The 16,305-nt window shown below is 36.2% G+C and overlaps 1 protein-coding gene across 1 annotated transcript in view; it reads right to left on the reverse strand.

Annotated features, from left to right (window-relative positions):
• LOC123307624 (diacylglycerol kinase 1) overlaps positions 1–16,305 on the reverse strand; it is a 262,505-nt gene that overhangs the window by 77,518 nt on the left and 168,682 nt on the right. Inside the window, exons 5-6 of the mRNA XM_044890010.1 lie at positions 8,236–8,406; positions 7,548–7,709 (exon numbers count right to left, since the gene is read on the reverse strand). Coding sequence (XP_044745945.1) covers positions 7,548–7,709; positions 8,236–8,406 — 333 coding nt within the window. The remainder of the gene's footprint in view (positions 1–7,547; positions 7,710–8,235; positions 8,407–16,305) is intronic.

Consider the following 16,305-nt stretch of genomic DNA (forward strand, 5'->3'; position numbering starts at 1 on the left):
AATTATCTGTTAATTCCTTGGGGAGATACCCATTCCCAACCACTGCAACATATGCATTTCATCTTCGGGTTAATATTTTTGGAATCTACAAATGATGTAACGTATTCCAACTTCAGCCAAAGAAGATAACGAACATTACCTCTCCTCAAGCTAGTGCATATTATGATAATAGTAGCCTGAGGAAGGCGAAATATAACGCCGAAACGTCGCTCTAGGAATCCAAAGTTTTTCATCCAGTTCCTTAAACCGAGAAGTTGTCAATTACTAAATTCTGGAAGGAACGAGAACTATCCACAAACATTATGATATTATACTGATCTCTTGTATTTTACATGCAAATAACTGGATACAATCAGTTTGTATTAACTTCAATTATGTCACATATGTCACATATTTTCCGAAGAGATTCGACATTGTGATAAAATAAGTGATAACAGAAACTTTTACGTAGAACGGGCAACATAGCTTTGATTTAAAACCCGAAAATGTTTTGACAAGTGACATAACCCCACATTTCCGTACTATATAGAGTGAAATGTGTCAAATTTCCATGGCCAACCGACTGCTAAAATAAAAGTGAATGGAGTATAGTCCTTCCAGCAAGAATCTGATCAAAGCGATCAGGGCTCGATTTCACTAAGGCCCGTATTAATAGTCAGATCTCAAGTATTGAGAATGTCTTAAGTAGCGTCTTGAGACATCAGTCTAATTAATGAATTCGACTTGAGACTCTGTCAATATGACGTCTCAATCGACGATCTCACTTGATAGGCACTTATTAATAAATGTGACTCATGTACTCGAATTATCTCAATATAGATTTTGGGAACGTCAAATTTTGAGTATGGTCGAACTCTGACTCAAGATGATCTCGAAATGAAAGTTGGGTTGGTTTGCTTTGTGAACTGACAGTAATTTAGTGCTTCCGAAAATAGGCTTTATTAAAGTCAATATGGAATCCATGGAAAATGGATTATGACGAAATCGATTTCATGAAGTTTATCGCAACAGAAAATCAGACGTTTCATTTAATGTCCAAGCTATCGTTGGGCCTAATACAGAAATTTTGGATATTGTCGCAAGATGGGTAGGAAGCGTGCACGACTCCAGGATCGTACAATTTTTTTTTTTTTTTTGGTGTAGCAGGGGGAAAATCTGCAAGTCAGACGAACCACCCTCTCCTGAGGGGGAACAAGTGTGGGGTTTCTCACTCTCCTGAGCTCGAGACCCACTAAAAATTCTCAACTGCTTCTTGAATTTTGGTTCCGGGCATTTGCCTATAAACCGTTAATCTCTTAGTCGGTTTTCTTCTCGCCCACTATCGTGCTGGGATTTATGTGTTTATCCTCTATTGGATAACACTTTATTGAATTTTTCAATAAGTTTCTGTTGTTATTGTAATCTCTTTTTAATTGATCTCTTGGTCTCCTTCGGTGAATTCGCATTCTCCTTTTGTCTTCCTCTGGGTCGTAGTCCACTAGTCTCCTGAGTTCTTGATTCGGATGGTTTTTCGCAGTTTCGAATAATTTCTCTGCTTTTCTGTTCATGAATTTCGTTATGGTTTCCCATTTTAGGTCCCTATAAATCTGTCTATTCCTGACAAACCAAGGTGCATCTATCGCACATCGAAGCAGCTTGTTTTCAGTCGCCTGAATTCTTTTGATATGGCTCTTTTCCGCGAAACCCCAGGCAACTGATCCATAAGTCAGTTGAGGCCTAGCAACGTCTTTGATTATCTTCAATTTTGTCTCTTTCGACATGTGGCTTCTTCTTCCTATCAGAGGATAGAGTCTATTCATCGCTGCTTTCGTTTTGTCGATTGCTTGTTTGATAAGACTCTTTCAAGTAAGTCCTTTGTCAAGCGTTATTCCTAAATATTTGGATCTTACAAATGTCCAGAGTTCACATGAGGTACACACAACGTGTACTGGATGAGCATCTTGTTGGGGATAAACGGTTACCCATCATTACCATTTTTACTAACACCTCCACCACAAGACGGTCCAGCAATAAGTGTACAACAGAGATTGACAACTTTACAATAATATTTTGTGTTTGTTTTTGATTGCGTTTACGCGCTATCATCTGAACTAAGTCTTTATTGTGAGCCACAGTATCGAAAAATATCATGCAAAAATAAAAATACTAATTTCTCTTTTCATTTTGTAGTCTCAAGTATATCTCAAGACCATCACTCAAGACATTCATTAGTTGAGTTTCAAGTCTCATTTCTTGAGATAGTATCAAACTGATAATGACTTGATATGAGTTTATTAATAAGCCGTCATCTTGAGATGCTGTCACTATCTTGAGAAAGAATCAACTGGGATAGGTCTTGAGACCCCTTTTTTGATCTGACTATTAATACTGGCCTTAAATTTCTTGACGTTTTTTCAAGATAAGAAAAGAAGTTTGTCATCAATTTTTTTCATTTGGTACACATGTGCTACTGATATATGCTTCAAGAAGAGTCATAAAAAAATTTTGCCTTTCAAAAAAAAACATTGATGACGGCATATTTCAAATTAGAGACACGCTGTATAGCATTTTCTCACATCAAGAAAAGGAGTGAAATTTGAAATACTAATCGATCTCTCCGGGCATATTTACTACAAAAAAAACTATATTTGGTTTATTAAGATCATTCCAATTCAGTTACACACTATATAAATTATGTAATTGGTCTTCCCTCAGTTAGGAATCGGAAATCTAAATCATATACAGAACTCAGAATCAAAATTTTTGACCTATTTATTTATCGACTACCACAAATTGTCGTCGTGAATTCTTAATGAGTAGGAGATTAGGTAATGATTCACTCTGGTCATTTTATCTCAACATAATCCATATAAACCGAAAGACCGACCCGCGATAACCAGTGTAACTCAACTCAATATCTTTGAATTAAGAATGGAGTTTCTTATTCAACCCAATAAAACCTTATACGGGTAGATTGTACGAAATTCAGAACTGGAATATTGTTGCCATCGTTTTGTGTCAACAGAGTGCCTAGTGCCTAGTATTAAACGGTCGATTCTCTACTATATCCCCAAATCTCAAATTTCAACACGATTGCATTTATGAGGGTGAAATAACACGACCCTCAGACTCCGTCACTTGAATTTTCAGTAGGGTATTAACCCAAATTGTCCGTTTCGAATTTGAAACTAGTTGTGTATTGGAATTAATAGGTTTGACGTTCTAATTGAGCACTGTAGACTGTACGTTGACCTGTGTAATGAAGTTACACCCTCATTTTGAGATGATTCGGCCACTTTTCCGTATTTAGTTTCAATCAACATGATTTTGATACCAATTCAGGATTCATCGTTCGAAACCGTAGACATTCCAGACCGTTTCCATCCCTTTTTGTTTTGTTCTGAAAAACGATGTGCCACCATGAAAAACATTCTGAATTTGGAGGTAAAACGAATTTTAGTTCGTCAGTATCGATAAGCCAGAGTAAAGGCGTTTTCTCGAAGATAATTTAACCAATTTTCAGCACATGAGGGACTTACTGTTTCCGCACCCCGCAGGTGAGTACAAAAGATGTTCTTTCATCATTATGTATCGAGTAATCATTCTCAATTGGGTATAAGAACAAAGGCGATAAGTCAAATTGCAACAATTACACGGGCATATCGTTGCTTAGTATGGCCGGTAAAACTCTCTCGAAGATTATGCTTAATCGTTTGATTCCACTCTTAGAAAAGCTATAACCTGAATCCCAGTACAGCTTTCGACCCAATCGAGGTACGGTGGACCTAATTTTCACACTGCGACAGCTGCAAGAGAAGGCCCGTGAACAACAATCAAGGATCTATACAGCCTACATCGATTTAAGTAAGGCCTTCGACTCGGTGAATCGAAAAGCGCTATGGAAAATCATGGAACGCATTGGGTACCCGAAAAATTCTCAGCCTCCATATCCACAACACCGCTAGAATACGGCATAATGGCTCTACAATCGACCATTTCTTAACCAACTCCGGAATAAAACAAGGTTGAGTGTTAGCGCCTTTATTCTTCAATATTTTCGCCATAGCTATCTCGATAATTGCTGAAATGAGTATGCCTGTGAGAGGTGTTGGAATAAGATTCAGATTTGATGGAGGCCTATTTAACCCGAAGCGCCTCAGAGCAAAAACCCATACAAAGTTTATCACGGAACTTCAATATGCAGACGACTGCGCACTTATAGCTAGCAGCTCAGAGGATCTACAGATAATGTTGGAAACTTATAAACATATATACGAAGCTTTAGGCCTTAGACTCATTGACAAAACCAAAATCCTGGTAAGTCCGCCAGAAAGCTTTCAAAAATATATCAGCCTGAGGGATGAAACTTCAGAACATGTCGAGATAATACTTGGGAAGCTCCATAAATACTAGGGCTAACCTAGACACGGAAATACACAATCGTGTCAGTTCGGCATCACGGGCATTTTGGAAGCTAATGGACAGAGTGTTTCAAAATCACGACCTCAATCTGAAGACCTAGACAGCTGTTTATAAAGCAGTGGTCCTCCCAACGCTCCTCTACGGAAGCGAAAGCTGGACGCCCTACCGGCGACATATTAAACAGCTTGAACAAACGCAACAACGTCATCTAAAACAATGCACATAAGATGGTTCCACATAGTTTCAAATGCAGAAGTATTGCAGCGCCCGAGTTGTATAACAATTGAGACTCAAGTAACGAGGGCCCGACTCAGATGGAGCGACCACATTCTGAGGATGCAAGACACAAGACTCCCCAAAATAGCTCTGTATGGCGAATTGACAGAGGGAGCGCGGAAACCACGAGGCCAGTATAAGTTCAAGGATACACTACATAAATCCCTAAAATCACTCATCAATCATTAACTAGGAACAACTAGCATTAGATAGGTCACAGTGGAGGTCTAAGGTGCACAGTTATAATGGAGATTCGAGAAGAATACCGCGGCGGCCAGATCTGGTTGGTGAATATCCATGCCCGGAGTGTAGAAGGATCTGAAGGTCACGGTTGGGTCTCTTCAGTCACAGGAGGGCACACAGTCGCAATTAGCCCTAATAAATTATAACTCTGTTGTTTTTTTTATGTCTTTTTGTAGATTTATTCCCGGTAACGGGATACAGCAATGAATGAATGAGCGAAAACCTGTTGAGAGCTAACATAGCGGAAAACCACCCCCCACTGAGTGCCTTGTTCCCCTACCTGCAAACCCATAACTTTCGAGGCAAAGTTCCGACCCCAAGTTTTTTATATTTTCCTTGTTTCCAACATTAAAATTTTATATTTTTTGTTATTCATTTAATGTTAGGGACTGAACTGACGAAAATACTACTAGTTGAACACAAATATTCAAAATAAATTCAGTAATGGGCAGTTATTGAGGTCAATATGGTCGTGGAGTAAATCCGGCGATAACTTACATTTATTGATTTCTAAACTTTCTAAGAAATTCAGTTTCTGACTTTTGTTTTTATATATAAAATTTCGTCTCCTCTGAAGTTGTGCTTTGCATTCAACAGATTCTCAGAATTTCCAGAGCCTCTGATGAAACAATTTTTGTGTCCTAATATTCTTTTCTGAAATTTTTCACCAGCTTGACCTATAAAAAAAGGTGAACAATCACTACAAGTAAGTTTGTAAACTCCACATTTATCTCCCTTATTGGTTTGATCGTTGAAAAACAAATCAATATCATTGAAATCGGAAGGTACCAAGTTAGCTTTTAAAACAGAAAATCCTCTAGGTAAATACATAAAGAATAATAAATATCAAACGAATAATGGAGGTAAATGTGGAATTTATAAACTTACTTGTAGTGATTATTCATCTTCTTTTTATATAGGTAAAACTTGTAGAAAATTTCAGAAAAGAATATTAAAACAGAGAAATTGATTCATCAAAAGGATTTTGACTTTCAATGGTTACCGCTAACACCTTAGATGACAAGGCATTGTCTTTGACTCGAAGCCATCGGGGTATGTTTGCTATTTCACCTCTAAGAATAGCTAGCGCTCAAGACATCCGAGGAAGCGCCGATAGACTTCATCTCTTATTATATTCGAGGTGAATATTAGCTTGAATCGCTTCGATAATTCTGAACGAATCCTGAATCAGAGGGAATATCGAATTTCAACTTATGAAAAAATAAAAAACCTTCCATCATTATAAGAACAGATTTTGAAAAAAAAAAAAGAAAGTATGTGGTCGGTCGAAAAATTTTGTATAAATCATAAGTGAATCGATATCGATGAAAAGAACAGTGCGAAAGATCTGGGACAAAAGTAGGTGTTTGTCTTTAGGGGTGAAAATAGATTTTTACGATTTCCGACTAAACATCCTATCGAACAAATTTGAATGTGGAGTTGTAGATAATTGTAATACCTTTCTGAAACTCATTAATTCAACAATTTCCAACATGTCTTTAAATTAATGGAGAAAACGCAAAAACTGAATTTTCGATTGAAATTTTTTTCTGTAACAAAAATGTGTCGATTCAAATGAAAATCACTGAATGGATTTCGCTGTGTAAAATGGGCAGTTGCTTGTTTGAAGCGAAATATGCAATTGAGAAAAAGGACCAAATTTTCAAACCAATAGCGACATGTCGGATTTTCAATTTCGCCAATATTCATTCTCTTTTTGAGAGAGATGAATTTTTTTTATGAAAAAATATTGTTTAGAACTTTTTGGGTTTTTTTCTTTTGAAACTTTTTTTCATTCAACAAGTCTATTTTTATTTAATCATTGAGTTGAATATTTCGGGACACTCTTACTGCTAACCACGTGCAAATAGTCTTTGTTCTAAATAAGTATTGCATTAGAGTACATAATTGACATTTTAAGAAAGAATAATTGTATCAGGAAGGCAAAAACAATTTTTGAACATTTTCAGGACCTGATGCGTTTATTTCCTGAATATTTTGAATGTACAATTCTTGTTTACACAATATTTTCAGCGAATGTACAATTTCTTTAAGTTTTTTCGAAAGCACATGGAGATTTCTCCCTTGCATTAATTGAAAGCACCATAAAGAAAATCATTTTTTTTTATTTTCTCGTTTCCAACAATATTTTCTCATTTTTTTTATGGTTAAAATGAGGGTTCAGCGAAGAAAATTCCAGATTTGCTTATTGTTAGTTTGAAAATTTCGCCTTTTTCATTTCAAATGTGACTCATGAAAAATTTATATTTCGCTTCGAAAAAGTGACTGCTTATTACACTCAAGTAGGTATATGGAAGTTTATATTTTCAGTGCATGATTTGTATCAATATTTTGTTTTTTTTCTCCATGAATTTGGGGGTATGTTGAAAATAGGTTTTAATATAATAAGTTTTAGATAATGCAATTATCTACCACTACCACTTTAAATTTGTTCGATAACAGGAATGGTTTAGCCAGAAATCGTAAAATCATTTTTTACCCCTAGGAACAACCACCGGAACTTTCACTGAGTTATCTCCATTCACTTATTAACTAAATTTACCGACGAAACATACACTGCTAAGATTTTTAACGATTGATATTTTTCGACAGAATGCTTACCATACCTTCTAATTTTCCATTATTGACTAGCAACGAGTTGTTTGACTTTTTTGATGAATTTCTGGATATCTGACTATGAGACGGTGATGATTCTGTGCTTTTCTTTCCTAACACCTCATGGCATGAGTATGATGTATGGGTTACGGTTAGCATTGGATGGACAGTTCCTGCAAGAAAGACGGGATCAAAATTGATAAGAGGTCAATTCAGGAAATGTTTGATACCACGCTTTAAAGCTGGAATGTGAAACAATGATTCGAAAAATATACAGAGTGATATACGGCCCTGGAATATGAGAAAACTTAATATTGCACTCTCTTGATCTAAACATGCGCCAATAACATCCTAATATTGAATACATTCCGTCGATCTGTTTGTTTTTTATGATAGTCATACTTTTTACATGACTTTTAGAAACCATCGTGTAAATCTCTGAGGAGAGGCATATATGAATCCGCATTCACCCAGTCCTAGTCTATCTGATGATAGTATGCGACTCACGGGACATACTGTACATCACACACTCGTGGAATGTATGGATATTGAGATTTTCCTAAAATAATGAAGCAATTCCAGAAATTTCTTTTTCAGTCGGCCACCTTGTATATAGTATATGGTATAATACAAATTTTGAGAAGTGAAATACGCTTCGCTCTCTACCGCAGTGTAATAAAAGTCAAGAAAATTACCTACCTGTTTTTCCAGTTCGTGTAGAACAGTCGCTATCTGATCTGTGATGTCCCATTAATTTTTCATGTATACCATGGATCTTTTCTACTATCATCTCTCCATAAGTCGACGGTTTTTCTATCGTGAAGTTACGATCCATTATCTCGCAGATGGAATTCATATTGGGCGTTGAACCTACAACGAAAAATTGAGCGTAGAACTAAGGCTCGATCAGGAAAACATTATGATTAAACAAATTTCCATCCTGACATGATTTTAGATTTTTATGCTTTGTTGAAGAACATGTTTTTCAGAAAAACATGAGCTGTACAGCCCTCGATGATCAGATTACTTTTTTGTCTCTTTATTTCTAGTTTCAATTATGATGGTAATGTATGATTGTCTACATTGAAAAATAGAAAAGATCGAAAATCTACCTTGTAAAAGGAAGCGATATTTCGATAAACAAATATTCCTAGTAACAAGACTCAAAATTTAGCTACTTTGTATTTTCCACAAATTCCCCTTTCATGAATTCATTCAATACATATCTTTTTCAGTTTCCTTCTGTAGTTTTCGAAGTCACAGACTCCGAATTTGATTTTCTGTTGAAAATTGAGCGATGCAATCTCCGACCTTGCTTGTGTCAACGCTCCTGACTAGTTTCAAACGTCAACGTTTTACTATACGCAAATTCTATGGTACTTCGAGAATAGCTGATTGACCGACGCAGCAGCCCCACCCTGGAACTGTCAGAACTCTCAGAGTTTTTCGTTTCGGAAAAATATTCATTCTCTTCTAAAAATTATTAATTTAACCATTTTCATGATCTTTTCATTCTGATGGAATGAGTCCACGTGCAAGATATTTCAGAATCTTCAAACAGATTTATAATCCTTGCTAGTACTGCTCAATATGTATTTCATTATATTTTATAATTTACATATATTTTCAGAATTCTCTAGATCTTCTCACATGGAAATGGGTATGTAGCACCAGAATTGAATCTTCATAAGCCTTCCTCATTCATAATGAATACTGAGTTACTGTCTTCTCATGCTAATTTCCTTCATTTGAATCAGTTTATTTCATTTATCAGCCAACTCTGTTATCTGCCAAATTACATATGACTGTTGTCGAGTTTCAGATGAATGAATCCTCATGTTCACCAGGATGAACTTTGGTTTAGTAGTTTTCCCTCAGAACACGATGTGAACTTCTCAACTATGGTTCAACGATACATGGTAAATCATGATATTAGTTGACAGTCTCTCCTCCTTGGTTCCACCCTGGAAGGCCTGCTCGGGTAACCGTGCACACTGAATTTGTATGATCTACTTATTGTAATCTGTACTCTCATTGATCCATTCTCATATTCATTCATCGTGCAGGATATACATTTTAGTTTTCAGCCTTCTGCACTTCTCGAAACCAACGATTAGTGGTTTTTCTTATTAGTACTCTCGATTTGTACCTCTCATAATTTATCAATTATCTTCTGTTTTTCTGATGGACGTTCTAATCGTGCTTACTTGTAAGCAGTCCGTCTCTGTAAATGTGGTATTCATTGATAAATTTTTGCACCCTTCAAGACCAACGTAATTTATATTAATTATACTGGTCTTGCTCTTCTCGGATTAATTTTAATTGTTCTTCTCATTTTATTAATTATTCTTGATCTTCTCATTTCAAAATAAAATTCTTGTCCTTTAAATATTAATTATAATATTTCAGCACTTCTCAGATTGATTAATTTTGCTCTTCTCATTCAACTTAAGATTCATGCACTGCTCATAGTTAAATCATAATTATTGGTCAACTCACATTCAATGTACTGATCTTTATTGACGATCAGACTTAGATAATGTATTTTCACCTCTTACTATATTAAATATATTAAAAATAATTATTCTAATCTTCTGTTTTTCTGATGGAATAAAGAGGCTGTCAATTTTCATTGATTGCTCTGTCACTGTAAACGTTGTGTTAATTTTGAATTTATTGAACTTCTCAAGTCTACGTCTAACCTCAGGTGACTTCTCATTTGAACTACTCTGGATTATCTCTGCTTTTAGTTCAATCATGTCTCTCTGAGTCTATAGACGTTGTTAATATTTGTTTTTTATTATTGTGTTGATATTGAATTTATTGAACTCCTCAATGTCTAAGTCTGACATCAAGTGACTTCTCATTTGAACTGCTCTGGACCATCTCTTGTTTTTAGTTAGATATTGTCTCTCTGAGTTTATAGATGTGGTTAATATTAGTTGCTTTTACTGTATTAGCTTCATGCAGGTACCTTATTCATTTTATGATTGTGAACGATATACAATAAATGTTTTCATTCCATCTCAAACTCAATTATCTTGTCATACAGTCCACTACTCTTTTTCACAAAATCATAACATCCCTGATTTTGAACAAGTCTTCTCGTTCAATTTTGGTGCTGATGGGTTCCAGGCAAAAGGTTAGTTACTCTCAGTCTTCTTAAAATTAATTATTACTACATTTTCGTGTCTTTTTCATTATGTATGAAATGTTTCCACGTTTGAATTTATAAAGCATCTACAAAAAGATTTGTAATCCTTAAGAGGGGTAGACACCGTTTTGGTGGTCAGTTCCAGAAGAGAACTGAGAAATTACTAATAGCTTCTATTCAGAATACCTAGCTATTAGTAATTTTTCTCAATGAACTTTTTTGTAGGAACCAAAACAATGACAAAAAAGACTCAGACCGTTCGTTAATGGAACGTGAGCAAAATTGCCGAATGAAGCTAATTTTCAACAAATTATAAAATCCCAATCCGTGGTCCCAAATGAAATTGGTCAAAACATCGCGTCCCGATCGATAAATATATTGCCCAGGGAAACCACTCACCAATCACCTGATAGCCAAGTTTAATCCTCTGGGTAATCGGAGTATGGAAACTTATTATGATTATGATTACGCCAACCATACCTAATCAACTAGGTCGATCCACCCACATCAATTTCCGTATCCTATGTTCGATAGGTAAACACTTTTGAATATTGGAAATGGCATTTTGAAGTCTAATGTATGCGTTATAAGGGAAGGAAGGCCAGGGATGGACTGAGATCTGAGCATTGAATTGTATATTGTATGTGATCACTGGGGAATTTTTTGTGAACCATTTCAACAGGATGACCCAAGAGTGTCTCATTTACAGTGGCGGGAAGATTATTTATTATATTCCTTCCCAAACTATACTGCATTCACATTTATTTTAGCAGTCGGTTGGCCATGAAATAATTTTCTCAAGTTTTTGTAACTAGAACGGATTAAGGTTGGCACTCATGAAATGTCGTTAATGTCATAACGCCGTTGCCACAACTCATATCAATTAATATTACGAAAATGCCGAAAGTGATTGAAAAAAGAGACAGGGTTCCAGGATGGGCTATTTAGAATTCAGGTCCGCTCATTTAAATAGTTATACACTGATATTCCAAAATCCACAATACGTCAGACGGTAGCGAACATATTCAGAGAATTTATATAATGTTTCATTCGAAACTAAACGGCTTATATTTCAGCTGAATATTTCCCAAAAAGATTTTGAATGAACAGGATGACAAAAAATTTCCTTCTATTGGGAGACCAAAAAAGTGGTGGCATTTGAGAATTTTATGTTTGAGTGAATGAATACGAAGTTACAGGATTTTCGATGAATGTCAACGTAGAATAAGTTCCCGAGAATTTATTTTTCTATTTTTCATTTGACTTGTACTATATATTGTAAATGTCTTTCGTCCAGTTTCATAATCAAATTTAAAGTCACTTTAAGCTTAAAACTTCCTTTAGTGTCATTTTTAGTAGGGTTAAAGGAAGCTTTAAAATTAAAGGGACTTTAGGTTTAATTATGAAACCGGCCCTTACGGTACCAATAAATACCTGATTATTATTATTATTATATCAATGCATTAAGATGAACAGCCACAAATATACGCCTGTTGACCTGCTTATTGTTTATTCATGTGAAATTTTCGTTCAAATTTAAAGTTCATCTTGATTGAAACTTCCTTTAATTCCTTTTACTTATGTTGATGCAAGATGATTTTTGTTAAAGAATTTAACATTCTTGTAATTATCTGTTAATTCCTTCGAGAGATACGCATTCCTAACCACTGCATCATGCATTTCATCTTCGGGTTAATATTTTTGAAATCTACAACTGATGTAACGTACTCAAACCTCAAGCTAGTGCATATTATGATATTATACTGATCTCTTGTATTTTCCATGCAAATAACTGGATTTTGTATGTCTTCAATCAGTTTGTATAAACTTCAATTATGTTCGTCACATATTTTCCGAAGAGATTCGACATTGTGATAAAGTACGTAATAACAGAAACTTTTACGTAGAACGGGCAACATAGCGTTGATTTAAAACCCAAAAATGTTTTGACAAGCTTCATAACCCCACATTTTCGTACTATACAGAGTGAAATGTGTCAAATTTCCATGGCCAATCGACTGCTAAAAGAAGCGAATGGAGAATACTTATTTTCGGATAAGGTCTTGGCACGTTTTTCCTAAACAGCTTTTCCTCGTGTGATGAACTCTTCGCCGCAGAAATTAACAAAACAACTACGTTCGGAGTTTCAAGAGACAAAAAATTCTTCAACCTAATTTCTGGCCATTTCGCCCACGTAAAAAATAACTAGGCGAAACGATCAAACCACTTACCATTTACGGGCCGAAGGAACGAAAGCAACGTTCTATTTACAAATAACAACACTGATGACTCTCAAAATGAAAAGGACGCTGGGCGAGGAACAAACATCATCTTGAGCGAAAAACGATAGAAAGCGAATCGAGATTTGCCGAATCAAAGCATCGTAGAGTGAAAAGATCGCTGTCTGCCAAGCCTCTGCCTACACTACACAAGTATTCAGCCACAAATATGACATCAGTTTTGGGCACTTAGAATTTTATTTTTTTGAAAAGTTTTCAGATAAAGGCCGTAAATGTAATAGTATTATGTATTCAGCACGCACGTTTAAGAAAAATATGAAATACGACAAAAATTCACTTCAACAGATGACTTATGGTTTCTTCTGGTTCCCCGAATTTACAACTAGGGCTTTCAACTGAATTCCACCTGAAAAGCATACATACTATTGTTATGTAAAACTATCGGATGTTAGTAAAAAGACATTAAATAATCGGTGAATTTTTTCGTCTTTATCTGAATAAAATTCTAACAGAAATTAGTCGAGTTCAAACAAATTATTTTGATTGGTGTTTACGCTCCATCGATATTCTCATGAGGCCAGGCCTTCCAGAGGCCATTCAAAGAGAAGAAGTTCCCGCAGTACTATGGACCGATAAGTGTACTGTCGGCGTTAGGAAAAGTAGTAGAAAGAATTATATCTACGAGGCTAAATGAGGAAACCGAAACTCTGAATCTGATACCACCAGAACAGTTCGGATTCAGAAGAGAGCATTCAACAGAGCAACAATTATTAAGGCTCACAGAATACATTACAGAGGGATTCCAAAATAAACAAGCTACGGGTCTTGTTTTAATAGACGTCGCCAAAGCATTCGACAGAGTATGTCATGACGGATTAATATACAAGATGAGATGTGCTGGATATTCGATCGAAATATGCAAGTTGTTCCGGAATTATCTGAAAAATAGAAGATTTTACGTGAAAGTGGAAGGAGAATGCTCCACAACAAGAGATATAGAGGCTGGAGTACCCCAATGATCAGTACTTGGGCCACTTCTGTACAACATATATCCACGATATTCCGAAAAATCCAAAAACCATGCTAACGTTATATGCTGACGACACAGGCATAGCAACTCGACACCGAAACCCTGAAATAATAGAACGAGTTCTACAAGAGTCGATTGACGAAACAAATGACTGGTGCATAAAGTGGAAAATCAAGCTCAATGGACAAAAGAGCCAAGCAATATTACTACAGAAGAGAAGACTGCGACCCACAACAAAACTGGATGTTGACGGCGAAGAAATCGACTGGAAAAATGAAGCCAAATATTTAGGAATAACGCTTGACAAAGGACTTACTTGGAAAAGTCATATCGAATAAGCAATCGACAAAAGGACAGCAGCGATGAATAGACTCTACCCTCTAATAGGAAGAAGAAACCACATGTCGAAAGAGACAAAATTGAAGATAATCAAAGCCGTTGCTAGGCCTCAACTGACTTATGGGTCAGTTGCCTGGGGTTTCGCGGCAAAAAGCCATATCAAAAGAATTCAGGCCACTGAAAACAAGCTGCAACGATGTGCATTAGATGCACCTTGGTTTGTCAGGAATAGACAGATTTATAGGGACCTTAAATGGGAAACCATAACGGAATTCATGAACAGAAAAGCAGAGAAATTATTCGAAACAGCGAAAAACCATCCGAATCAAGGACTCAGGAGACTAGTGGACTACGACCCAGAGGAAGACAAAAGGAGAATGCGAATTTACCGAAGGAGACCAAGAGATCAATTAAGAAGAGATTTGAATAAGAACAACAAAACTTATTGAAGAATCCAATAAAGTGTTACCCTATAGAGGATAAACACATAAATCCCAGCATGATAGTATGCGAGAAGAAAACCGACTAAGAGATGAACGGTTTGTAGGCAAATGCCCGGAACAAATATTCAAGAAGTAGTTAAGGGTTTTTAGTGGGTCTCGAGCTCAGGAGAGTGAAAATCCCCACACTTATTTTTCCCCCTGCTACACAAAAAAAAACTTGCAGGGACGGCAGATGGTACCTGAACGGGCGATCACTAGAAACATTCTATAGGCGGCGTTTTCGTCTTTGTATAGTTCGAGGATATCTTGTCTACGAACTGAGTGGATAACGATAGATTCGAATTGAAACAGCGTATTCAAAAGAGGTTCCATAATCCATATATATCATACACTTGATTTTCTTGATTTTTATAAAATTGATTGAGAGCTATGTTATATTTCGAATTTCTATATATTGTACAAGGTGTACCCAAGTTCGAGGCCCTGTTAGACGTTTATGGAGATCTGTAGAACGTGAAATCTGCTAATTGGGATTATGAAATTGTTCGACATCATCTACCAAGCAAGTGAGCTAAAATATTCTTGAAGGCTGAGAGCGCTTTCAGTTATACATGGAATCAAAATGAATAAAAAAAATTTTTTTCGTTCTGATTTGACAGAGTATTCACTTCTGAATATAAACTGCTCCACATGAGTTAGGGATATTGCAAAAAAAGTTAAAATAAGATTTTTGTGATGAAAATTTATATAAATATGATTTCCAAATGCAAATTGATTTTAGTATGTAGGTCTGCAGCGTATACAGGGTGGTTAAGAAAAATCGAGTGAAATAACTAAATTTTATTCCCAGAGAATTCAAGCATTGTAAGACTATCAATACAATGTATGGCTTCCACGGGCATCAATAACAGCTTGACATCCTCTTTGCATACTACACACGAGGTTGTTAAACATTTCTTGAGGAATTTGTTTCCAGAAACGGGGCAGAAGCTCTCTCAGATCATTTGAGGATTCTGGGATAGGTTGATGATTATCTAATCTTCTTTAGAGCATATCCCATGCATGTTCTATGCAATTCAAATCTGGTGAGTGCGGAGGTAGTGGTAAATGTGGAATACCAAGCTCCTCGCGCGCATTCTCAACTATGGCTGCACGGTGCGGTCTAGCGTTATCGTCTAGAAATGGAAAAGTTTCACAAACAGCAGCGTGAAAATTTGGCACAACATTGTCAGTCAATGACATGCTCCCTATAGTATAAGGCGGTCATATTCCCAGGACAAATGTGTAGATCTTTGCACCCGTTGAAACATATCCCGGCCCATACCATAATACTACCTCCTCGGAATGGATGGACTTCTTGGACATAGCGACGATTACGGGCTATACGTGGGACTGTCCATACCCTTATTCTCCGAGAATCTGAAAACCGTCCATATCTGGATTCATCAGTGAAAAGGACACTACGCCATTGATCGTTCCAATTGATATATTGCCTTGCCCATTCCAGTCTTTGACGCTTATGGTCACGTGTTGATGGAACTCCTCTTAATGGACGTCTAGGAA

This window comes from Coccinella septempunctata, chromosome 2 (genome assembly GCF_907165205.1).
Source record: "Coccinella septempunctata chromosome 2, icCocSept1.1, whole genome shotgun sequence".
NCBI lineage: Eukaryota > Metazoa > Arthropoda > Insecta > Coleoptera > Coccinellidae > Coccinella > Coccinella septempunctata.